Source organism: Oncorhynchus gorbuscha, linkage group LG06, assembly GCF_021184085.1.
Source record: "Oncorhynchus gorbuscha isolate QuinsamMale2020 ecotype Even-year linkage group LG06, OgorEven_v1.0, whole genome shotgun sequence".
Taxonomy (NCBI): domain Eukaryota; kingdom Metazoa; phylum Chordata; class Actinopteri; order Salmoniformes; family Salmonidae; genus Oncorhynchus; species Oncorhynchus gorbuscha.
In genome coordinates, this window is record NC_060178.1 from 80139519 (window position 1) to 80167169 (window position 27651).

General features: G+C 45.4%; 1 protein-coding gene across 1 annotated transcript; it reads left to right on the forward strand.

Annotated features, from left to right (window-relative positions):
• The first annotated feature begins 6818 nt into the window (after positions 1-6818).
• On the forward strand, positions 6819-22351 carry LOC124038389 (mitoferrin-2-like). Its single transcript, XM_046354220.1, has 4 exons — positions 6819-7500; positions 15945-16173; positions 20567-20623; positions 21530-22351. Exons 1-4 carry the CDS (start codon positions 7150-7152, stop codon positions 22087-22089), a joined length of 1197 nt encoding a protein of 398 aa, XP_046210176.1. The 5' UTR covers positions 6819-7149; the 3' UTR covers positions 22090-22351.
• The last annotated feature ends 5300 nt before the right edge of the window (positions 22352-27651 follow it).

A 27651-nucleotide genomic window follows, 5' to 3' on the forward strand; every position in this document is an offset into this window, starting at 1 on the left:
AGCTTGTGGTTGCCCCAGGAAAGGGTGACTGGAATGAGCACGGGAGTTGGACGGATGGGAGGAGGTTATGTTTCCCGTTACAGTTCCCCCCTTGATCAGGGATTCAAGATTGTCCGGTGGTTCCCGAGTGGCCAGTTCATCTTGGATAGTGTCGGAAAGGCCTTTCAGAAAGCACACCGTGAGCGCCTCGTTGTTCCAGCCACTCGCTGCTGCCACTGTGCGGAACTGGATGGCATAGTCCGTCACGCTGCGCCGACCTTGGTGGAGAGTCAGGAGCTGTTTGGCTGAGTCAGGACCACTGCTTGGGCCTTGAAACACTCGTTTGAATTCCTCAGCAAAGGCAGAGTAGCTGGCACAGCAGAAACTATGGGCATCCCACACAGCAGTAGCCCAGGCCAGGGCTTTTTCCGACAGCAGGGTGATGATATATGCGATCTTAGACCGGTCGGTGGGAAACGACGTGGTCCTTCTGTAGCTCAGTTGGTAGAGCATGGTGCTTGTAACGCCAGGGTAGTGGGTTCGATTCCCGGGACCACCCATACGTAGAATGTATGCATACATGACTGTAAGTCGCTTTGGATAAAAGCGTCTGCTAAATGGCATATATTATCTGCTTTATGGAAGTCAGCATCTCCGACAGAAGATGAGAATGTCTAGCCATTAAGGCCTCTTGCTGAACCAGGATGGCTTTGTGGCGTTGGACAGTCTCCTGGTGGTGGGACAGCATGGCAACAAGGTCCTGGGAACTGGCTGCCTCTGGGTTCATTTCTGGCTGTGTTTCTGTCAGGACCCGGTTACGAACCCAGGTCTCCGGAGTGAGAAACAGTCACTTAACCAACTGAGCCACGAATAGTCGGCAGAACCCAGAAGATGAGGCAGACACAGCAGTACTTGAGACGGTGTATTTAATGAAGTAAAAAGTGAAGTTCTTCAGGAAAACATATAACTCCACAACCTCAAAAGGAATCCTACAATAACAAAGGTAATCCTCCAAGACAAAAAAGGTAAATCCACAAGGTGGAAGGTAAAGCACAAAAAGCCTCAAAAGATACTCAAAAAACAAACAAACAAGAACAAAAAACAGAATTCCACAAGAGAGTCCACCGGGATTAACAAGAGTTCTCCGAGTACCAGGGCTGGGTGCTAACATACAAACACAGAGCAAAGAACAGAGGAAAACAAAGGGTTTAAATACAATCAGGGGAAACGAGGCACAGGTGCAAATAATAATGGGGATCAAGGGAAAACAAAAGGTCAAAAGGCACAATCGGGGCATCTAGTGACCAAAAACCGGAACAACCCTGGCCAAATCCTGACAGTTAGGATGAAGTGTGAATTCATGCCAGGAATAATAAGTGTGAAGTTTGATTTCCTCCCTTCTGTAATAAGCAGCCAATGAGGTATTTGTTCCTTTATTCATGTGTTTAATCTGAACCCGTTATAACGCCGGTTAAACTGTTATGTATGTAAGCACTTCAGAGTTATACCAAGCTAATAAGTCACTCGTAAGATAAGGTTGTAAGAGTGTGCTTAACTGTATTTTTCATTTACTTTATAGTTCTCACGGAAGGTGATAATTCTGACTAAAACTACAGAATAAAGCCGCCAGTTAAAATCAAGGAACGATTGTGCTCGTGGCATATCAATAAGCTGATTAAATAGCATTTTCATTACACACCTTTGTGCCGGAGACAATAAAAGGCCACTCTAAAATGTGCAGTTTCGTCACTCAACACAATGCCTCAGATGTCTCAAGTTTTGAGGGTGTGTGAAATTGGCATGCTAACTGCAGGAATGTCCACCAGAGCTGTTGCCAGATAGAGAAATTAACATGAAACTACCATATGCCGCCTCCAACTTCATTGTAGAGAATTTGGCAGTACGTCCAACCGGTCTCAAAACGCAGACGACGTGCCAACATCCGACTTCTTCACCTGCGGGATCATCTGAGATCAGCTACCCAGACAGCTGATGAAATTGAGGAGCATTTCTATATGTAATAAAGCCCTTTGGTGATGTAAAACTCATTCTGATTGGCTGGGTCTGGCCCCTGCCCAGTCATGTGAAATCCATAGATTAGGGTCTAATTAATTAATTTATATTAACTGATTTCTTATTATGAACTGTAACTAGGTAAAATCGTTGAAATTGTTGCGTTTATATAACAGTATATAAATAAACTAAACTACATCCTTGAAAAGAAAGGTAAGTGGAAATACATACAATTACGCTAGCACTATTGAATGAATAATAAGAAACTTTGCCATCTGTTGCACAGGCCAGCTTGATAGCACAGGCCTGCTAACCGTCTGAAACACCGCGTCCCAAACACTCTCTGAACCCATTTACTTTCTATCTCTTTTTGATTTTTATTTTGTTTATACCTTCCGGAAACCTGCCTCACCCACTGTGATACGGAATCGCTATTACTTTTCATTTTAATTTTATTTTTATGACTCACTCAAGAACCTCCAGACGCTAACCAGCTAACTAGCTACAAGCTATTTAGTCATTGTTAGTTTCTTTTTAAACCTGGATAACACTCGCCAGTCCAGCTTCCCTGCCCATCCACCGCTTCCCCCTGGACACTGATCTCTTGGCTACATAGATGACGCACACTGGACTGTCCATTTATCACGGTACTCCATTCTGCTTGTTTGTTTTATCTGTCGGCCCAGTTGCCTAGTCAACGCCATTTTACCTGCTGTTTGTTGTGCTAGCTGATTAGCCTCGCCTACTGATTTTAGCTAGCTTTCCCAATTCAACACCTGTGATTACTGTATGCCTCGCTGTATGTCTCTCTCAAATGTCAATATGCCTTGTATACTGTTGTTCAGGTTAGTTATCATTGTTTTAGTTCACAATGGAGCCCCTAGATCCACTCTGCATACCCCTGTTACCTCCTTTGTCCCACCTCCCACACATGCGGTGACCTCACCCATTACAACCAGCATGTCCAGAGATACAACCTCTCTCATCATCACCCAGTGCCTGGGCTTACCTCCGCTGTACACGCACCCCACCATACCCCTGTCTGCGTATTATGCCCTGAATATATTCTACCATGCCCAGAAACCTGCTCCTCTTATCCTCTGCCCCCAACGCTCTATGCGACCAGTTTTGATAGCCTTTAGCCGCACCCTCATACTACTTCTCTGTTCCGCGGGTGATGTGGAGGTAAACCCAGGCCCTGCATGTCCCCAGGTACCCTCATTTGTTGACTTCTGTGATCGAAAAAGCCTTGGTTTTATGCATGTCAACATCAGAAGCCTCCTCACTAAGTTTGTTTTACTCACTGCTTTAGCACACTCTGCTAACCCTGATGTCCTTGCCGTGTCTGAATCCTGGCTCAGGAAGGACACCAAAAATTCAGAGATTTCCATACCCAACTATAACATCTTCCGTAAAGATAGAACTGCCAAAGGGGGCGGAGTCGCAGTCTACTGCAGAGATAGCCTGCAAAGTAATGTCATACTTTCCAGGTCCATACCCAAACAGTTTGAACTACTAATTTTGAAAATTACTCTCTCCAGAAATAAGTCTCTCACTGTTGCCGCCTGCTACCGACCACCCTCAGCTCCCAGCTGTGCCCTGGACACCATTTGTGAATTGATCGCCCCCCATCTAGCTTCAGAGTTTGTTCTGTTAGGTGACCTAAACTGGGATATGCTTAACACCCCGGCAGTCCTACAATCTAAGCTAGATGCCCTCAATCTCACTCAAATCATCAAGGAACCCACCAGGTACAACCCTAACTCTGTAAACAAGGGCACCCTCATAGACGTCATCCTGACCAACTGGCCCTCCAAATACACCTCCACTGTCTTCAACCAGGATCTCAGCGACCACTGCCTCATTGCCTGTATCCGCCAGGAGCCGCAGTCAAACGACCACCCCTCATCACTGTCAAACGCTCCCTAAAACACTTCTGTGAGCAGGCCTTTCTAATCGACCTGGTCCGGGTATCCTGGAAGGACATTGACCTCATCCCGTCAGTTGAGGATGCCTGGTCATTCTTTAAAAGTAACTTACTCACCATTTTAGATAAGCATGCTCCGTTCAAAAAATGCAGAACCAAGAACAGATACAGCCCTTGGTTCACTCCAGACCTGACTGCCCTCGACCAGCACAAAAACATCCTGTGGTGGACTGCAATAGCATCGAATAGCCCCCGTGATATGCAACTGTTCAGGGAAGTCTGGAACCAATACACGCAGTCAGTCAGGAAAGCTAAGGCCAGCTTCTTCAGGCAGAAGTTTGCATCCTGTAGCTCCAACTCCAAAAAGTTCTGGGACACTGTGAAGTCCATGGAGAACAAGAGCACCTCCTCCCAGCTGCCCACTGCACTGAGGCTAGGCAACACGGTCTCCACTGATAAATCCATGATTATCGAAAACTTCAATAAGCACTTCTCAACGGCTGGCCATGCATTCCGCCTGGCTACTCCAACCTCGGCCAACAGCTCTGCCCCCCCCCCCCGCAGCTCCTCGCCCAAGCCTCTCCAGGTTCTCCTTTACCCAAATCCAGACAGCAGATGCTCTGAAAGAGCTGCAAAATCTGGACCCGTACAAATCAGCTGGGCTTGACAATCTGGACCCTCTATTTCTGAAACTATCTGCTGCCATTGTCGCAACCCCTATTACCAGCCTGTTCAACCTCTCTTTCATATCGTCTGAGATCCCCAAGGATTGGAAAGCCGCCGCAGTCATCCCCCTCTTCAAAGGGGGGAGACACCCTGGACCCAAACTGTTATAGACCTATATCCATCCTGCCCTGCCTATCTAAGGTCTTCGAAAGCCAAGTCAACAAACAGGTCACTGACCATCTCGAATCCCACCGTACCTTCTCCGCTGTGCAATCTGGTTTCCGAGTCGGTCACGGGTGCACCTCAGCTACACTCAAGGTACTAAACGATATCATAACCGCCATCGATAAAAGACAGTACTGTGCAGCCGTCTTCATCGACCTCGCCAAGGCTTTCGACTCTGTCAATCACCATATTCTTATCGGCAGACTCAATAGCCTCGGTTTTTCGGATGACTGCCTTGCCTGGTTCACCAATTACTTTGCAGACAGAGTTCAGTGTGTCAAATCGGAGGGCATGCTGTCCGGTCCTCTGGCAGTCTCTATGGGGGTGCCAAAGGGTTCAATTCTCGGGCCGACTCTTTTCCCTGTATATATCAATGATGTTGCTCTTGCTGCGGGCGATTCCCTGATCCACCTCTACGCAGACGACACCATTCTATATACTTTTGGCCCGTCATTGGACACTGTGCTATCTAACCTCCAAACGAGCTTCAATGCCATACAGCACTCCTTCCGTGGCCTCCAACTGCTCTTAAACGCGAGTAAAACCAAATGCATGCTTTTCAACCAATCGCTGCCTGCACCCGCATGCCCGACTAGCATCACCACCCTGGATGGTTCCGACCTTGAATATGTGGACACCTATAAGTACCTAGGTGTCTGGCTAGACTGCAAACTCTCCTTCCAGACTCACATCAAACATCTCCAATCGAAAATCAAATCAAGACTCGGCTTTCTATTCCGCAACAAAGCCTCCTTCACTCACGCCGCCAAGCTTACCCTAGTAAAACTGACTATCCTACCGATCCTCGACTTCGGCGATGTCATCTACAAAATGGCTTCCAACACTCTACTCAGCAAACTGGATGCAGTCTATCACAGTGCCATCCGTTTTGTCACTAAAGCACCTTATACCACCCACCACTGCGACTTGTATGCTCTAGTCGGCTGGCCCCCACTACATATTCGTCGCCAGACCCACTGGCTCCAGGTCATCTACAAGTCCATGCTAGGTAAAGCTCCGCCTTATCTCAGTTCACTGGTCACGATGGCAACACCCATCCGTAGCACGCGCTCCAGCAGGTGTATCTCACTGATCATCCCTAAAGCCAACACCTCATTTGGCCGCCTTTCGTTCCAGTACTCTGCTGCCTGTGACTGGAACGAACTGCAAAAATCGCTGAAGTTGGAGACTTTTATCTCCCTCACCAACTTCAAACATCAGCTATCCGAGCAGCTAACCGATCGCTGCAGCTGTACATAGTCTATTGGTAAATAGCCCACCCATTTTCACCTACCTCATCCCCATACTGTTTTTATACTGTTTTTTATTTATTTACTTTTCTGCACACCAATATGCCTACCTGTACATGACCATCTGATCATTTATCACTCCAGTGTTTATCTGCAAAATTGTATTATTCGCCTACCTCCTCATGCCTTTTGCACACATTGTATATAGACTGTCCATTTTTTTCTACTGTGTTATTGACTTGTTAATTGTTTACTCCATGTGTAACTCTGTGTTGTCTGTTCACACTGCTATGCTTTATTTTGGCCAGGTCGCAGTTGCAAATGAGAACTTGTTCTCAACTAGCCTACCTGGTTAAATAAAGGTGAAATAAAAAAATAAAAATAATAAAAAATCTCAATAAACCCAAGACATAGCCTTATATCACAACAAAGGAGACATGGGAAAATAATAGAGTAAATAAGGTTGCCTTTGGTTAAGGTTGCCTTTGGTTGTGTTGACTACCGGTATTATACATTCCATCTGGCCGTATTTGTTTTTGAGCAGAAGTTGCGACCTAGTCATGACCTATTGTCCTTGACAAGCTTTTCCAGCCTAATACCAAGGGTAGGCTACTACGCCTCAGAGGGGAGAAAAAAAAACAACGGCGTCAACCGAGTTATCCAATCATAACATCGATTTTTTATTCTGTTCCCGCCTTCTTCATATGTTGTTATCCAAGAACACAACTTTTGAAACCTGTCAACTTGTAATATACATTGATTAACAAAATAGCATGTATTAGAAACATATTTGTTATGAGCCATATCAAATCACACACACATCATTTATATTTGAGAAAAATCTATAATACATCAGAAGGTCTAAATTCTGCCAATGGGCGGTTCCCATTTCCTCCAGCGTCAAACGGTCAGAGTGTGTCCCAAACACTGCGTGGTGTTGTCCGCCCTGGGGACTGAGGCCAGGAGTGGAAACTGTACGACCGGTAAACATCTGGGACGAGAATGTAAAAAAACGAACTACAAACGGGAACACGAAATAGCTTTAAACGGAGTGCCATTTGGGCATAAAGACTGTACATCAGCTTTCCAATGGAAGCGGATGGTTTCTTGAGAAGACGTCGGATGACCGCAGAGAGAGCAGGCGGGGACGCCGGGGTTGCTGGAGCCTCAGCCGGCGCAGAGGTCCGATGGCTTGGGGGAAGGATCTGGGGAGTATCGGAGAGCCTCGTTGGGAGTTTGTCTCCCAGGATCGGAGGCGAGACCGAGATTAAGACTGTAATTCAGTTCAGTGGCGGGGCCCCTGAAGTAACGTTAGCAGATACTTCGGAACCCGACTATGAAGGTTTGCCGCAGGGCGCTTCGACCAGCACCCACATGGTTGCAGGAGCCGTGGCTGGGATCATGGAGCATTGCCTGATGTTCCCCATCGACTGTGTCAAGGTAACGTGGTAGGCTATGCTGGGCTAACGCTTAAACGCAAACTAGTTGGAACTGACTGATATTGGAAACTGGGCACATGAGGGTTGGACATTCCTTTGGCTCGTCATGACATGTGGCTTCAACTTGTCAATAAGTTTGGCAGGTCACCACACGGACGAGGCAAGGTCGATCCGGACAGGCTTGCATTTCAGCTAGGAAACTAATTTAACATGCTAATAAACTCTCATCCACTGCGAATGATTTAGTCGGCATAAATTCAGTAGTAGGTGAATAACTAGCGTACAGGATTTAATTGGAGTTAATATGAAAACTTTTAGTAAACAGTGTGTGTTGCAGTTGTTGGCATCATCTGCTTAGTTAAAAAGCCATTTCAGCTAACGTTAGCTAACTAACTTACCAACCAGCTCGGCCTGTGCATCAGCTCGAGCCTGGGGGTCAATGTTGATTAGCTAGTAGGAAGCGAGCTAGCGCCTGCTAGAAAATAGGTTAGGCTTATCAGTTTGACAATGAATGTTTGCTAATGACTTTACTCCGTATTTTCATGAGCAGATTTTGGAAGCTATTTTGATACTTCTAAAATGAAACGAGAAGTTGTGTTATTTGCTTTGGGGAAGGAGACAGAGTTAGCACGAAGCAGCACGTGTTCCCCTCCTGTACATACAAGTCAAGGCATACCAATGTACAGCGCATTGATAGCCGGGATAGCGCTATTTACATACAATTGCATACTACTATTAACTACTTCCCTGTATTTCCCGAACGTTCACCCTATTCAAGAAGAGAACCCATTGGTGGGAGAAACCACTTTCTGTCAAAATAGTCTGCACTTTGCAGCACCAAAAACATAGCCGAGAATGAGAATGCATTGACGCTGGTGTGGTCTTCTAAGGCAATGTTATTTGCTGCCTGGCTAGCAGGATTTAGGTGGGGTGGAACTGTTTATTGTTTACGGAAAATACAGGGCTAGATGTTCTGGGATTAAGAGTACAATGCTACTATTTTTTTGCTAATTCTGGTTGACAAGTTGGCTTTACCACTGCACACATTTAAGAAAAGGTATGTTATCATAAATTAGTCTTGGATTATGTATTTAGCTGGGATGACTCTGGTGTTATGTAAACAAGAGATGATAAATGACATTGGCCTGTGCAGTTTTGACAGGCCCACTCAATGATTAAGATCTACTCTGGCATGGCTCATGTGCTACAGCCCTTTACGATGTCTGGTTTCTTCCCATCTTGTGGTCCCTGTAGAACAGGGGTCTCCAACCATGTTCCTGAAGAGCTACCCTAGTGTATTGTTTTGCTCCAACCCCAGTTGTAACTAACCTGTTTCACCTTATCAACCAGCTAATTATTAGAATCGGGTGTGCTAGATTAGGGTTGGAGTGAATTTACAGGATGGTAGTTCTCCAGGACCAGGGTTGGAGAGGCCTGCTGTAGAGATAGTCATGAGTTGGTCCTTGATTGAAATTATTGTTTACTGCTATGCAGAGACAGATCAACAGCGTAAGAGTGGTATGGTAGGTGGGGAGAGGAGTCAACTGTTTGTGTCTGGTGGGAGAGCAGAGCTCTCAGAACAAAGCAGAGATTCATCTTCTTTCCCGGCTGTAGTTCCCACCTCTGCTCCAGGTGCTGCTCAAACAACTTGGGCTGCGTCTCAATCGTCAGATGTGGCTTCCTCTCCCTGTCCCCTCTTTTTTCAATGACAAGAAAGGACAGTTGAAACAAAGCATGTTCCCAGTGTGCATCCAGCTACCATGTTGCTTTCACATATACTGTGTTTTCAGATCGGGACAGACGGAGAGGAGGCGAGGATGTATCTTTTGAGGTGCAGCCCAGACAGTGAAATTGTCTGCCTGCTGAGGAAGGGCAGCCTGAGCTAGATGCTACACAGACTCGCTGATCTATAAATCATGTCACCTGTCAAACATGGCATTAACTGGCCCTACTTTTTAACACATTAACAGATCTGTACAGATGGAGGAGACCTAGCTCAAGCTGACAGCTGACCCCAGTGGACTAGCATGTACACAAACACAGTTAAAAATCCTTGTAAAATACCTTGCAGGGGTTGTGACAGATTGCACAGTAGAGATAATGTCGTAACTTGTTGTTTACACTCAATCCGAAGGTTGAGATTTGACATGCTCTTTCCAGGCAAGGTCTTTGTAATACAAAACCATACCATTGGCTACATTTGTATTTATTTAACTGTTATATAACTAGGCAAGTCATTTAAGAATAAATTATTATTTACAATGACAGCCTACCAAAAGGTCTCCTGCTGGGATTAAAAATATAGTACAAAATGCACATCACGACAATGGAGAGACTACATAAAGAGAGACCTAAGACAACATAGCATGGCAGCAGCACATGACAACATAGCATGGTAGCAACACAACATGGCAGCAGCACAACATTGTAGCAGACAACCGCACAAAGGGCAAGAAGGTAGAGACAACAATACATCACGCGAAGCAGCCACAACTGTCAGTAAGAGTGTCCATATACAGTACCAGTCAAAAGTTTGGACACTCATTAAAGGGTTTTTCCTTTATATTTATTATTTTCTACATTGTAGAATAATAGTGAAGACAACACTATGGAATAACATATGGAATCATGTAGTAACCAAAAAGGTGTTAAACAAGTCAAATATCTTTGAGATTCTTCAAAGTATCCAGACTTTGCCTTGATGACAGCTTAAAATCAAATGTTATTGGTCACATACACATGGTTAGCAAATGTTATTGTGAGTAGCAAAATGCTTGTGCTTCTAGTTCCAACAGTGTGGCAATATCTAACGAGTAATCTAACAATTCCACAGCTACCTTAATACACACAAATCTAAGTAAAGGGATGGATTAAGAATATATACACATAAATATATGGATGAGCAATGACCGGCCGGCATAGGCAAAATACAATAGATGGTATAAAATACAGTATATACATATGAGATGAGTAATGCAAGATATGTAAACATTATTATTAAAATTTAATTTAAAAAGTGACAAGTGATCCAATTGTTAGTGGCCAATGATTTCAAGTCTGTAGTAGGCAGCAGCCTCTCTGTGTTAGTGATGGCTGTTAATCAATCAAATGTATTTATGAAGCCCTTCTTACATCAGCTGATGTCACAAAGTGCTGTACAGAAACCCAGCCTAAAACCCCAAACAGCAAGCAATACAGGTGTAGAAGCACGGTGGCTAGGAAAAACTCCATAGAATGGCCAGAACCTAGGAAGACACCTAGAGAGGAACCAGGCTATGAGGGGTTGCCAGTCCTCTTCTGGCTGTGCCGATCATTCAGAGTATCTCTACCGCTCCTGCTGTCTCCAGAGTTTTAAACAGAAGGTCTGGTAGCATGTCCGGTGAATGGGTCAGGGTACCATAGCCGCAGGCAGAACAGTTGAAACTGGAGCAGCAGCACGACCAGGTGGACTGGGGACAGCAAGGGGTCATCAGGCCAGGTAGTCCTGAGGCATGGTCCTCGGGCTCAAGTCCTCCGAGAGAGGGAAAGAAAGAGAGAATTAGAGAGAGCATACTTAAATTCAAACAGGACACTGGATAAGGCAAGGTAAATACTCCAGATATAACAGACTGACCTAGCCCCCTGACACAAACTATTGCAGCATAAACACTGGCGGCTGAGAACGGAGGGTTCGGGAGACACTGGCCCCGTCCGACGATACTCCGGACGGGGCCAAACAGGCAGGATATAACCCCACCCACTTTTCCAAAGCACAGCCCCCACACCACGAGAGGGATATCTCCAACCACCGACTTACCATCCTGAGATAAGGCAGGGTATAGCCCACGAAGATCTCCCCCAAGGGGGGGCGGCAGTGACAGGAAGATCACGTCTGTGACTCAACCCACTCAAGTGACGCACCCCTCCTAGGGACAGCATGGAAAAGCACCAGTAAGCCAATGACTCAGCCCCTGTAAAAGGGTGTGAGGCAGAGAATTCCAGTGGAGAGATGGGAAACGGCCAGGCAGAGACAGCAAGAGTGGTTAGTTGCTCCAGTGCCTTTCCGTTCACCTTCACACTCCTGGGCCAGACTACACTCAATCATAGGACCAACTGAAGAGATGAGTCTTCAATAAAGACTTAAAGGTTGAGACAGAGTCTGCGTCTTTCACATGGATAGGCAGATCATTCCATAAGAATTGAACTCTATAGGAGAAAGCCCTGCCTCCAGCTGTTTGCTTAGAAGTTCTAGGGACAGTAAGGAGGCTTGCGTCTTGTGACCATAGCATATGTGTATGTATGCTGGCTAACTGGCTGGCTGACAGCCTGCTAGCTAACTGGCTGGCTAACAGCCTGCTGGCTAACTGGCTGGCTAACAGCCTGCTGGCTATCTCATTGTGGAGCTAGAGGAGTTAGAGCCCTGTCTATGTTCGTAGATAAGATGAGAGCACCCCTCCAGCTAGGATGTAGTCTGTCACTCCTCAGCAGACCAGGTGTGGTCCTGTTGTGGGTGAGTCCCAGAAAGACGGCCAATTATCTACAAATTCTATCTTTTGGGAGGGGCAGAAAACAGTTTTCAACAAGCAATTGAGTTGTGAGACTCTGCTGTAGAGCTCATCACTACCCCTAACTGGGAGGGGGCCAGAGACTATTACTTGATGCCGACACATCTTTCAAGCTGATTTACACTCTGAAGCTATGTTGTGCTGATGGCCTTGAGATATACGTTTTTTTTTCAGTCTCTCAGTCCCAGCTTTGATGCACCTGTATTGACCTCGCCTTTGGATGGTAGCAGGGTGAACAGGCAGTCGCTCGGTTGGTTGTTGTCCTTGATGATCTTTTTAGCCTTCCTGTGACATCGGGTGCTATAGGTGTCCTGGATGGCAGGTAGTTTGCCCCCGGTGATGCGTTTTGCACACTTGGCATTCTCTCAACCAGTTTCATGAGGTAGTCACCTGGAATACATTTAAATTAACAGGTGTGCCTTGTTAAGTGAATTTCTGTAATTTCTTTCCTTAATTACATTTGAGCCAATCAGTTGTGTTGTGACAAAGTAGGGGTGGTATACAGAAGATAACCCTATTTGGTAAAAGACCAAGTCCATATTATGGCAAGAACAGCTTAAATAAGCAAAGAGAAACAACAGTCCATCATTACTTTAAGACACGAAAGTCAGTCAATCTGGAAAATTTCAAGAACATTCTTCAAGTGCAGTTGCAAAAACCATCAAGCGCTATGATGAAACTGGCTCTCATGAGGACCGCCACAGGAAAGGAAGACCCAGAGTTACCTCTGTTGCAGAGAATATGTTCATTAGAGTTTCCAGCCTCAGAAATTGAAGCCCAAATAAATTCAGCAAAACAAGAAAGGTCCTCTCATTGTCAACTCTGTTTATTTTCAGCAAACATAACATGTGTAAATATTTGTATGGACATAACACCATTCAACAACTGAGACATACACTATACAAATTCCATAGACATATGACTAACAGAAATGAAATAATGTGTCCCTGAACAAAGGGGGGGGGTTAAAAATAAAAAGTAACAGTCATAAGTATCTTGTGTGGGCACGAGCTGCATTATGTACTGCAGTGCATCTCCTCCTCATGGACTGCACCAGATATGCCAGTTCTTGCTGTGAGATGTTACCCCACTCTTCCACCAAGGCACTTGCATGTTCCCAGATATTTCTGGGGGGAATGGCCCTCACCCTCACCGTCCGATCCAACAGGTCCCAGACGTGCTCAGTGAGATTGAGATCCAGGCTCTTTCCTGGCCATGGCAGAACACTGACATTCCTGGCTTGTGGGAAATCACCCACAGAACGAGAAGTATGGCTGGTGGCATTGTCATGCTGGAGGGTCATGTCAGGATGAGCCTGCAGGAAGGGTACCACATGAGGGAGGAGGATGTCTTCCCTGTAAAATACAACGTTGAGATTGCCTGTACTGACAGCAAGCTCAGTACGATGATGCTGTGACATACCACCCCAGCCCATGACGGACCCTCCACCTCCAAATCGATCCCGCTCCAGAGTACAGGCCTCGGTGTAACGCTCACTCCTTTGACGATAAATGAAAATCCGACCATCACCCCTAGTGAGACCCAACAGCGACTCGTCAGTGAAGAGCACTTTGTGCCAGTCCTGTCTGGTCCAGCGACGGTGGGTTTGTTCCCATAGGCGACGTTGTTGCCGGTGATGTCTGGTGAGGACCTGCCTTACAACAGGCCTACAAGCTCTCAGTCCAGTTTCTCTCAGCCTATTCCGGACAATCTGACCACTGATGGGGGGATTGTGTGTTCCTGATGTAACTCAGGCAGTTGTTGTTGCCATCCTGTACCTGTCCCGCAGGTGTGATGTTCGGATGTACCGATCCTGTGAGGTGTTGTTACACGTGGTCTGCCACTACAAGGACGATCTGCTGTCCATCCTGTCTCCCTGTAGCGCTGTCTAAGGTGTCTCACAGTACGGACAATACAATTTATTACCCTGGCCAGATCTGCAGTCCTCATGCCTCCTTGCAGCATGCCTAAGGTACGTTCACACAGATGAGCAGGGACCCTGGGCATATTTCTTTTGGTGTTTTTCAGAGTCAGTAGAAAGGCCTCTTTAGTGTCCTAAGTTTTCATAACTGTGACCTTAATTGCCTACTGTCTCTAAGCTGCTAGTGTCTTAATGACCGTTCCACCGGTGCATGTTCATTAATCGTTTATGGTTCATTGAACAAGCATGGGAAACAGTGTTTAAACCTTTTGCAATGAAGATCTGTGAAGTTAATTCGTAAAAATCGAATTATCTTTGAAGGACAGGGTCCTGAAAAAGAAACATTCTTTTTTCGCTGAGTTTAAATGCATCAGAGTTCACGTAACAGACACATCTCAACACCAACTGTTCAGAGGAGACTGTGTGAATCAGGCCTTCACGGTCGAATTGCTGCTAAGAAACCACTACTAAAGGACACCAATAAGAAAAGACTTGCTTTGCCCAAGAAACATGAGCAATGGACATTAGACCAGTGGAAATCTATCCTTTGGTCTGTTGAGTCCAAATTAGAGATTTTTGGTTCCAACCGCAGTGTCTTTGTGAGACGCAGAGTAGGGTAATGGATGATCTCCGCATGTGTAGTTCCAACCATGAAGCATGGTGGAGGTGCTTTGCTGGTGATACTCAGTGATTTATTTAGAATTCAAGGCACACTTAACCAGCATGCACTCTGCAGCGATACACCATCCCATCTGGTTTGCACTTAGTCACACTTAGTCACACTATCATTTGTTTTTCAACAAGACAATGACCCAACACATCTTTAGGCTGTGTAAGGGCTATTTAACCAAGAAGGAGAATGATGGAGTGCCGCGTCAGATGACCTGGCCTCCACATTCACCTGACCTCAACCCAATTGAGATGGTTTGGGATGAGTTGGACCGCAGAGTGAAGGAAAAGTAGCCAACAAGTGCTCAGCATATGTGGGTACTCCTTCAGTACGGTTGGGAAAGCATTCCAGGTGAAGCTGGTTGAGTGAATGCCAAGAGTGTGCAAAGCTCTCAAGGCAAAGGGTGGCTGCTTTGAAGAATCTAAAATGTAAAATATATTTTGATTTGTTTAACACATTTTTGTTGTTGTCAGGGCTGTGTTATTGCATAGTGTTGATGTCTTCACTGCTATTCTACAATGTAGAAAACAGTAAAAATAATGAAAACCCTTGAATGAGTAAGTGTGTCCAAACTTTTGACAGGTACCTGTGTCAGGGCCGAGGGAACTGTTTTCATTTAATTGAACTTTTATTCACAGACTAGTCACATTGTGACGTTGACATCAAATATATCACAGGAAAGACCTTTTCAAGATGGCAGCAATCTGCGAAGATGCATGTAAATCTCTTACAGGGCTAGAATTCCACACAGCCTATAACGGTGGCCCGAGGCCCTGTTTACATATCCTGGAATGCGTGCACACACCAGTGCAGAAAACAATCGGCATGTGGGAGCCCAGGGCCTCCTTTGCTTGTGTTGATGTGGTCATTATTAGAAGACCCTCTGCCTCTCACAGCACTAGACTTACTGTGAGAGGATGAATCCTGACACTGGCTCAACGATAAGGATTGTGTTTGTGTGTGGAGTCTGGTTGTTTGAGTGTTGCTGGTGGGACAGATGCTTACCCTGGGTCTCGTTATTCAACACTTCATTCTATTCAACTGGGCGTGGGCATGACTACTCAACATTTTCAAAATATTTAGCGGGTGGAAGGAAAAAACACCGACTATTACTTACTTTGTTTTGATTGGTTAGCAGTGTATTCATCCCACCCCTGCTCAGATTTCATTGGTTGTTAACATGGTAGTTCTCAAATTTCAAGTTAAATGTTATGGTTGCAGTAAGGTTAGGTATGGCGGGAAGTTTATGGTTAGGTTATGAATAGGGTAACCAGTAGACGCGTGACCTCTAACCTCTCTTCCCTGTGTAGACGCGTATGCAGAGCCTACAGCCTGAGCCTGCTGCCCGTTACCGGAATGTGATGGATGCTCTTCGGCGAATCATAACCACCGAGGGTGTCTGGCGACCAATAAGAGGGCTGAATGCCACAGCCGTGGGGGCGGGTCCGGCGCACGCCCTCTACTTCGCCTGCTACGAGAAACTGAAGAAGAGTCTGGGTGACATCATCCACCCCGGGGCTAACAGCCATCTGGCCAACGGTATACCAGAAAGATACACACACACACACACACACACACACACACAAACACATTCAAAACACACACTAGCACATGCACACACCAATCCTGTACTTCTCTGCAACCACTCTTTGGATTACTCGTTGACTTCCTGGAAATATAACTATATGACATTGTTTTTTCTAGTAAATGCTAGCAGTTCATTTGGTTTTTCCAATATTCTGTTTTTAGCAACTCAAGCAAGTAGTGAAGATTAAATTAAACTATTTTGCTGTATTTTTACAGCTATGTTGCTGTAGTTCTGTAGAGATAATCTCTGTTACACACTACAGAGAGATAGGGCAAGAAGACCCCCTTCTCCCCTGGACACTAAGTGGATGCTGCTCGGACTAACCTAGATGAACCTTGGTCTCAGACACTGAGTTGTGTGTGTGTGGGTGAGTCAGCCTGCCAGTTCTAACTGCTGGAGCAGAGTGGTGGTGCCACACCCTTAATACCCCCATCCCCTCCGCTCATACCCAGTACAGTAAGCAGGCCCTAAGAACCTGGTTCCTCTCTAGGTTTCTTCCTAGGCTCCTGCCCTCTAGGGAGTTTTTCCTAGCCACTGTGCTTCTCCATTGCTTATTACTCTTTGGGGTTTTAGGCTGGGTTTCTGTATAGCACTTTGTGACAACTACTGATGTAAAAAGGGATTTATAAATACATTTGATTTGACTGAATCTAACTTGTTGGGCCACCTGTCAGTGTAATAAACATCACCAGCCACTCAGGTGGTGGATCAGCTGTTAGCCGGGGCTAATTCCGTCCCAGCAGGGCAGTAAGAGGGATATCTTTCTGGCCATGGAGCTGATCTGACATTGTCTGTATGCTCTCTGAGGTCAGAGTTCTGCAGAGTCAGCCAGGTCCACAAATAGACCAGGGCCTCTGACTGACTACATGCCATGCTACGGTGTCCAGGTCCATGCTACGGTGTCCAGGTCCATGCTACAGTGTCCAGGTCCATGCTACGGTGTCCAGGTCCATGCTACGGTGTCCAGGTCCATGCTACGGTGTCCAGGTCCATGCTACGGTGTCCAGGTCCATGCTACGGTGTCCAGGTCCATGCTACGGTGTCCAGGTCCATGCTACGGTGTCCAGGTCCATGCTACGGTGTCCAGGTCCATGCTACGGTGTCCAGGTCCATGCTACGGTGTCCAGGTCCATGCTACCGTGTCCAGGTCCATGCTACCGTGTCCAGGTCCATGCTACCGTGTCCAGGTCCATGCTACCGTGTCCATGCTACCGTGTCCAGGTCCATGCTACCGTGTCCAGGTCCATGCTACCGCGTCCAGGTCCATGCTACCGTGTCCAGGTCCATGCTACCGTGTCCAGGTCCATGCTACCGTGTCCAGGTCCATGCTACCGTGTCCAGGTCCATGCTACCGTGTCCAGGTCCATGCTACCGTGTCCAGGTCCATGCTACCGTGTCCAGGTCCATGCTACCGTGTCCAGGTCCATGCTACAGACATGCGTCAGAGAAAAGTTGAACCTGAGCACTGCTGCGTGAGGAGAGAGGCTGGCACTATGGCTGCAGCTGAGGAGGGGGCAGTGTGTGAGCGATGGGAGCGAGCCACTGAGGTATAAAAGAAGTGGGGACTGCATCCGTTGTTTTCAACATAATCTGCTCGCGTTTGAATACGGCGATTTATGAACCGTCTATATCCGTGTTGCATCCTGTTTACATGGCCCAACTTCACTGCACTCAGCACTCAGTGTGCACAGGGAGCAGCGACAACGTCATCCAAATACATGTCAGACATTGGATGACGATAAAATGTTAATCTTCGGCTGGGGGGGGGGGGCTTCATCAACAATTATTTGTCTTGACTACAGCTGGCTAGGCTAATTGAGGCCACATGCTGCACTTTCTCCCCAACCCCATTCAGATAAAACAACAGCCTACTTGTTGGTTGCTCGTTGTAGTCTACTCAGTCTCACTTTTTAATTCCGTATTTTTTTCCCAACTTGCATTGCGTTAGTGTACTCATTGCATTGCATAAACTTTGATTGGCCAACATAAACAAGCAACACACGTGAAGGGTGCATGTCAATAAAACAACATTGAAAAGTTGATTTTTATTATATTGAACAAATATGAACGCAACAATTATAAGTTCATATAAGGAAATCGGCCAATTGAAATAAATTTGGCCCATCTATGGATATCACATGACTGGGAATAAAGATATGCGTCTGTTGGTCACAGATGTCTTTCAAAAAAACCTGTCACCATTTTGCCTCATGCAGCGCAACACAAACCTCTTTCACACAGAGTTTCAGGCTGTTGATTGTGGCCTGTGGAATGTTGTCCCACTCCTCTTCAATGGCTGTGCGAAGTTGCTGGGTATTGGCGGGTACTGGAACATGCTGTTGTACGCGTCATTCTAGAGCATACCAAACATGCTCAATGGGTAACATGTCTAGTGAGTATGCAAGCCATGGAAGAACTGGGGCATTTTCAGCTTCCAGGAATTATGTACAGATCCTAGTGTCATTATCATGCTAAAACATGAGGTGATGGCGGAGGGTGATTGGCATGACAATGAGCGCTGGATCTCATCACAGTATTGAAATTACCATTGATAAAATGCAAGTAGGAAGTTTACATACACTTAGGTTGGAGTCATTAAAACTTGTTTTTCAACCACTCCACAAATGTCTTGTTAACAAACTATAGTTTTGGCAAGTGGGTTAGGACATCTACTTTGTGCATGACACAAGTAATTTTTCCAACAATTGTTTAGACTAATTATTTCACTTTTAACTCACTGTATCACAATTCCAGTGGTCCAGAAGTTTGCATACACTAAGTTGACTGTGCCTTTTTAAACCGCTTGGAAAATTCCAGAAAATGTCATGACTTTAGAAGCTTCTGATAGTCTGGTTCATCCTTGGGAGCAATTTCCAAATGGCTAAAAGTACCACGTTGATCTGTAAAAACTATGGTACGCAAGTATCAACACCATGGGACCACGCAGCCACCATACCGCTCAGGAAAGAGACGCGTTCTGTCTCCTAGAGATTAACATCTATTGGTGTGAAAAGTGCTAATCAATCCCAGAACAACAGCAAAAGACCTTGTGAAGATACTTTTGTACCGGTTTACTCCAGCATCTATATCCACAGAAAATGAGTCCTATATCGACATAACCTGAAAGGCCGCTCAGCAAGGAAGAAGCCGCTGCTCCAAAACCGCCATAAAAAAATCCAGACTACGGTTTACAACTGCACATAGGGACAAAGATCGTACTTTTTGGAGAAATGTCCTCTGGTATGATGAAACCAAAATAGAACTGTTTGCCATAAAGACCATCGTTATGTTTGGAGGACAAAGAGGGAGGCTTGCAAGCCGAAGAACACTATCAAAAACTCTCTCATCGCCCAGAAGACTGCCGCTTACTGGATGTTTTTTTTTGATGCACCATTCTTGGTAAACCCTAGACACTACCGTGCGTGAAATGCCCAGGTGGTAGTCGTTTCTGAGATACTAGATCCAGCGTGCCTGGCACCGACGATCATTCCACCAAAACTCAAAATCGCTTCGGTCACTCGTTTTACCTATGCTAACGTTCAATCGAACAGTGACTGAATGCCTCTGCCTGTCTAGCCACCGTGCTTTTACACCTGCATTGTTTGCTGTTTGGGGTTTTAGGCTGGGTTTCTGTACAGCACTTTGAGATATCAGCTGATGTACGAAGGGCTATATAAATAAATTTGATTTGATTTGTCTGCCTGCTTTATAAAACAAGCCATTGGTCATGTGTCTTTAGGAGCCACCCATTTTCTTGAAAGTGGTGGTGTACCTAAAACTGTCCGGTGAGTGTTGGCTATTTTAATTTAAATGAGAAAATACTAACGTCCGTTCCGACATTTGAATATTCAAATAACCTTGCACATCCCTAATTTGCATGACAAGAACATATTTAATTTTGCTCAGACGACGCTGGTACTAGAGATACTTGCTCTTTTTATCTCTGTATCTGTTCTCTGCTCTTTCTTTCTCTTCCCTTCTTCCCAGGTCAGCTGACTGTCTCTTCTCTTCCCTCCTCCCTGGTTTCCAGGTCGGGGGAGAGGCAGGGTAAGACCTGCCCAGTAGAGGAAGGGATGTTTGACTCGGGTCCAGCAGGAGTGGTGATGGCCTGTTTTACCGCTAGGGAGAGCTAGAGCATTTTCTGTCATCTGGCCTCTCCTCACCCCTCTCTCCTCGTCTTTCCTTCTCTCCCTATCCTCTACTCTTTCCTTCTGCAATCTTTCTCATTTTTATATCTCTGGTCTTCTCTGTCTCTCTTTCACTCTGTGTCTCTCTTTCTCTCTCTGTGTCTCTCGCTCTGTCTGTCTCTGTGTGTTTTAACCATTGAGTGTGTATGTGTTACAGGTGCGGCGGGGTGTGTATCCACATTGCTTCACGACGCAGCCATGAACCCATCTGAAGGTAAATCTATCCATCTATTAGTGTCTTTCCCTCTCTTAAACCTGCTTTCTTGATCTCACACATGGCATGTATTAAGGTGACCGATGTTCTTTGCTGTAGATAAATGGCTATAGCAGAGCTCCCTCTGTAGCTCCTAGGGCCTCCTCAAAGGCCTAGCCTGTTTACTCTGCACTGCTCGCTAGGGAGGGGAGGGCAAGGTGGAGGGGGAGGGGGAGAAAGAGGGTAGGGTGGTGGGGAGGAGCAAGGCCCAGAATGAAATGGGATTAGAGACTGGGATAAAGATAGAGATTAGCGAGCAGGTTTGAGAGGGAGGGAGGGGGAGACGTGGAGAAAGATGCTGCCTTGGGTCCTGTCGCCTTTGTATTGAACTTAACCACCGTCTGTAGACTACAGCAGACTTTGATGGGTATCCTTCCACTGAACTGCCTGGACAGGTGATCCTCAGGCAGCTGTGTAGGGTGGAGGCGAGGGACATAGGTGCTAGTCTCAGATTCCAAGGTAACGCCTGGGTCACTGCTTTGAACTTCAGCAGTCTAAATAAAAATATATGTTAATGTCTTAATTAATCTGAACATCCTAATGCCCTCCTCAGCCTTGGAGGATGTTATGACTGCATTAAAAAAAAAAAATCATATCTGGTCAATAATTTGTCTTTCTTTTTTATCCTCCGGGCTATGTTCCTGGTCCCTAATGATGGAAACACACCTGGCATCCCTCCAATCCTCCCCTCTACTTCTCCTCTTCACTCGCCTATCCATCCCTTCCTTCCTCTCTGCCTCACTATCCCTTATTTTTTCCTTTATACTGCTGTCATCGCTCGCTTTCCCCCATTCCTCTACTGCCTGCATTCTCTTTCTTATGCTCTATTCTGGCTATTCCTATCTGTTTTCCTCCCTCCCTGCCCAGTGGTGAAGCAACGTTTGCAGATGTATAACTCTCCGTACCGCGGCGTGATGGACTGTGTGCGTGCCGTGTGGCAGAGCGAGGGCGCCGCAGCCTTTTACCGCTCCTACACCACTCAGCTCACCATGAACGTGCCTTTCCAGGTGCTCCACTTCATGACCTACGAGTCCCTCCAGGAGCTCCTCAACCCCCACAGACAATACAACCCCTCCTCACACATGGTGTCTGGAGCCCTGGCCGGGGCCATCGCTGCTGCAGCCACCACCCCTCTGGATGTCTGCAAGACCTTGCTGAACACCCAGGAGTCCCTGGTGGGGCTCCCTGCTGCAGGCCAGGGTGGAGGTCAGGGGACACACAGACACATCACAGGCCTGGCCCATGCCTTCCGGACAGTGTACAGGCTGGGTGGCCTGCCTGGGTTCTTTAAAGGAGTCCAGGCCAGGGTGATCTATCAGATGCCCTCCACAGCCATCAGCTGGTCTGTCTATGAGTTCTTCAAGTACGGAATCACCAAGCACCAGCACGAGAAGAGGATTGCGCAGCGGAGGGAGGGAGAGAAGTAGAGAAGAAAAAATAAAGAATCCTCTTCATTCAGCCATCTCTCTTTGTCATCTCTTCCATTTTCTCTCGATCAACCCCCTTCCTTTGCCTTTCGGAGCAAGCAGGTGTTCAGAGCAAGGAAGAATTGAGAGGAAGAATCGATACGCACATAAACCAACCAATACCCTCTACCCCGTTCAGACAGCCAATAAGAAAGTCTTCCAGATGTGGTTCAACTAATAACATCCCTGCTAAACTGTTTGCAAATGAAAATGTACAATTTTCTATGAAAGTGAATGTCATATATTGACACTACTTTATCAACGCACATAAATGCTAACCAGAACCATTGTTGATTCTGTTTTGCTAGTCTCCAGTGAGTTATGTTAAATATTTTGCTAATGAGTTTCCAATCCCTTTCATACGTATTATTGTGATGAATTTGACGACCGCTGTCCTAACTGTCCATGTTAAAGGTAGACTCGGCAACATAACTTCATTCTACACACCTGGGCCAATTCCTGCTGATAGAAATGAACAAAATTCCCTTATTGAGGTGCATATTAAAAGAGCCATTAGATTTTGATTAGGTTGTTGTTGATGTGTGTAAGCAGGAAGTGTCCCAGCTTTGTATGATGTTATATTGCAGAGTACCTGTAAAGTGAATTATTATGTGGATGAGAATGTTGTTCACTGTAAACCCCACCAGGGGCCACTGTGCTCCTCTCAATAGAGCTGTAGTAATAGTGAGTGACAGTCTGCCTTTAGGGGGCGTTAGTGTTGCTTTGTAAACCCAGGCAATAGTTAAAAGGCTTCAGGTACAAGTTGGCCTTAACCCCAGATCATTATCTTAACTGTTGAGGGTATAAAAGAATATCTAATCCTAGACCAATGGTTAGGAGCAACTTCTACCTTTTCGCTTCAGAACTGGTAGAGACACAAAGGGAGTCCTCTCAAGGTTTGAAATAAGGAATTGCTCTCAAAATGGTTGCATACTATATATGTGAATTTAAATGACACTTTTTTTTAATCGATTCAGATTTGATGTAAAATGCTGATATAGACTTAATTTATTGCTGCCAGTATTTTGTTAAGTATGTTAGCTCTATTCTGAGGAACTATTGAGAGTTATTTTTGTATTGATTCTGGAACACCAAGAACTAACCTTTTAGTTGGCTGACACCACTGTTCTAGATTTCCAAAGCAACATGATTGACTTCTAGAAATAATTGCCATTTCATTGGCCAATAAACTCCATCCTGTCTTCTGATTGGTACTGATGTAAGGAAATGTTGTTTTCCCAGATCTCAGTATTTTTGTTTTGAGTAGATCAAATTCTTGGATGGGATAACACACTTACATTTTCTGTCGGTTTAGAGTCACACCCTTGTTTTACCTAGACTAGCTACCTGACTGTCCCAGTACTAACAAGTCCACAAAGGACAGGTTGGCTAAAGCAGAGACCAACAGGCATACACAAAGGATATGGATTCCCATGCATTAACAGACAAATCCAAACTCCAGAACCATGTATACATAATGGAATTTCATGAGAATCTCCTATTGGCATGGTTTACACACATTCTTCATGTTTAGGGACTATTATGGAATGTTGGGTAACGATTAAATGTCATGGAAATAGCCACAGTTGTGCTGCTCTTAAAATTATTACCAACATTACCCATTTCTTGTAAAACTGCTATTTGGTAACCACTGAACACAAACATATGAACGTGTGGCCTCATGTTTCATGAGCTGAAATAAAAAATTCTAGAAATGTTTCTTTTAAAAATGATTAATTCTCTCATGTTGTGCACAAATTTGTTTACTTCCCTGTTAGTGAGTTTTTCTCCTTTGCCAAGATAATCCGTCCACCTGACAGGTGTGACATATTAATAAGCAGTATGATCATTACCCATGTGTACCTTGTGCTGGAGACAATAAAAGGCCACTTTAAAAATGTGCAGTTTTGTCACAACGCAATTCCACAGATGACTCAAGTTTTGAGGGAGCGTGCAATTGTCATGCTGACTGCAGGGAATGTCCACCAGAGCTGTTGTTAGACAATTGAATATTAATTTATCTACCATAAGCTGCCTTCAGTGTCGTTTTAGAGAATTTGTCAGTACGTCCAACTGGCCTCACAACCCCAGACGTCGTGTAACCAAGCCAGACCAGGACCTCCACAACAAGCTTCTTCACCTGTGGAATTGCCTGAGGGGGGGACCAGTGCTGAGGAGCATTTCTGTCTGTAATAAAGCCCTTTTATGGGGAAAACTAATCTGTTTGGCTGGGCCTGGCACCCATGTCTGCACCCCTGCCCAGTTGTGAAATCCATAGAATAGGGCCTAATTTATTTATTTCAATTGACTGATTTTCTTATATGAACTGTAACTCAGTGAAATATGTTAAATTGTATTGTACATACTGTATATCTACTTGAATATAAATTGAATCCTCCCTTCTCCTAAAATAAATGTATTAGGACAATACTTTATTTTAGTTCATGGTTACTGTCCATAATTGTCAGTTACATGATTATAGAATAATTGTGCCAGCCCTACTCTTGTTAGGGTTTGGCCCTGACTAACTAAAGGGTCAAGAAGGAAAGAGCTCATGATGCAGAACTTCCAATGGCCCATTTAAAGGTTTCTGGACATGCCACGTTTGTTTAATATGCTGTTCTAAAGACAGCAGGTAGAAGTTACCCTTAGACACATACAATACATGACCAAAAGTATGTGGACACCTGCTCATCGAACATCTCATTTCAAAACCATGGGCATTAATATGGAGTTGGTCCCCCTTTGGTGCTATTAACAGCCTCCACTCTTCTGGAAAGGTTTTCCACTAGATGTTAGAACATTGCTGCGGGGAATTGCTTCCATTCAGCCACAAGAGCATTGGTGAGGTCAGGCACTGATGTTGGGTGATTAGCCCTGGCTCGCTGTCAGAGTTCCAATTCATCCCAAAGGCATTCGATTGGGTTGAGGGCTCTGTGCAGGCCAGTCAAGTTCTTCCACACCAATCTCAAAAAACAATTTCTGTATGGACCTCGCTTTGTGCATGTTGGCATTGTCATGCTGAAACAGGAAAGGACCTTCCCCAAACTGTTGCCACAAAGTTGGAAGCACAGAGTCATTTAGCATGTCATTGTATGCTGTAGCATAAAGATTTCCCTTCACTGGAACTAAGGGACCTAGCTCGAACCATTAAAAACAGCCCCAGACCAATATTCTTCCTCCACCAAACTTTACAGTTGGCATTATGCATTCGGGCAGGTAGCGTTCTGGCATCCGCCAAACCCAGATTTGTCCGTCAGACTTCCAGATGATAAAGCGTGAATCATCACTCCAGAGAACGTTTCCACTGCTCCAGAGCCCATTGGTAGCGAGCTTTACACAATTTAAGCCGACGGTTGACATTGCACATGGTGATCTTACACTTGTGTGCGACTGCTCGGCCATGGAAACCCATTTCATGAAGCTCCCGACTAACAGTTATTGTGCTGGCATTGCTTCCAGAGGCAGTTTGGAACTCAGTAGTGAGTGTTGTAACCGAGGACAGAAGTTTTTTACACGCTTCAGCACACGGTGGTCTCGTTCTGTGAGCTTGTGTGGCCTACCAATTCGCAGATGAGCCCTTGTTGCTCCGAGACATTTCCGCTTCACAATAACAGCACTTACAGTTGACTGGGGGAGCTCTATCTGGGCAAAAATTTGACAAACTGACTTGTTGGAAAGGTGACATCCTATGATGGTGCCACGTTGAAAGTCACTGAGCTCTTCAGTACAGGCCATTCTACTGTCAATGTTTGTCTATGGAGATTGCATGGCTGTATGCTAAATTATATACAGCAAAGGGTGTGGCTGAAATAGCCAAATCCATTCATTTGAAGGGGTGTCCACATACCTCTGTATATATATAGTAGCTCTATGATTAGCTTCCATAATGACCATCGTTATGTTTGGAGGACAAAGGGAGGCGGCTTGCAAGCTGAAGAATACCATCCCAACCGTGAAGCAAGGGGGTGACAGCTTCATGTTGTTCGTGTAACGGATGTGAAACGGCTAGCTTAGTTAGCGGTGCACGCTAAATAGCGTTTCGATCGGTGACGTCACATGCTCTGAGACCTTGAAGTAGTAGTTCCCCTTGCTCTGCAAGGTCCGCGGCTTTTGTGGAGCGATGGGTGACGATGCTTCGTGGGTGACTGTTGTTGATGTGTGCAGAGGGTCCCTGGTTCGCGGCCGGGTATGGGCGAGGGGACGGTCTAAAGTTATACTGTTACATTCGGGTGAACCTACCAAAATAGGTGGCATCAAGACGATGGAAAATTATGTGGATATATTGAAGCAACATCTCAAGACATCAGTCAGGAAGTTAAAACTTGGTCGCAAATGGGTCTTCCAAATGGACAATGACCCCAAGCATACTTCCAAAGTTGTGGCAAAATGGCTTAAGGACAACAAAGTCGGGGTATTGGAGGGACCATCACAAAGCTCTGACCTCAATCCTATAGAAGATGTGTGGGCAGAACTGAAAAAGCGTGCGTGAGCAATGAGACCTACACACCTGACTCAGTTACACCAGTTCTGTCAGGAGGAATGGGCCAAAATTCACCCAACTTATTGTGGGAAGCTTGTGGAAGGCTACCAAAAACGTTTGACCCAAGATAAACATTTTAAAGACAATGCTACCAAATACTAATTGAGTGTACGTAAACTTCTGACCCACTGGGAATGTGATGAAAGAAATAAAAGCTGAAATAAATCATTCAACTATTATGCTGACATTTCACATTCTTAATATAAAGTGGTGATCCTAACTGACCTCAAACAGGGAAGTTTTACTAAGATTAAATGTCAGGATTTGTGAACAGCTGAGTTTAAATGTATTTGGCTAAGGTGTATGTAAACTTCCAACTTCAACTGTGTCTGCGTTGTCTTTGTAAAGCACATGGCAGGGGAATGTACTTCCTGGATGCTGATAATAAAATAAAGCCATTAGCATTTAAATGTTAGAAAGTGATCTCTCCCAGTACTTCCCCTTGTTAGGTCCTTTAGTGCGTGTGTTGTCTTAGTCATTTGAACAGAGCGAGGAGAAGAAGCCTAAAGCATGGTGTCCTCCGGTTAGCTAAGACAGTGATGTTTTGGACAAGCAGCTTTAGAAAGAATCAGCTTTCACAGGTTCGGGTGGAGAGTGATGTCTCACTGACTCATCTCACTCACACACACACACACACACAACACTGTCTCTTATCAGCCAGACACCTGTTCAAACAGCAAGTTATAATGAACCGTCTGTATGTGTGTTTATCTGTTTCTCACTGTGTGTGTTTGGCCCTGCATATATCTTCCTGTCTATGGTGTAGATGGCTCACCCATGCCTCTGGTGATGCTCCTCTGGGTGTGTGTGGGGGGATACAGTCTCTCTGACACCATTTCCAAGCCTATCCTAATATAAACTATTTAGTCTGGAGCTAAGCCATGTTGTTCTGTGGGTGTGCGTGTCTTTGTAACTAGTTTGAAAACAAATGAACGTTTTGCCTCTCTTATCTGACATGAGTGTATTTGGTATGTAAATTA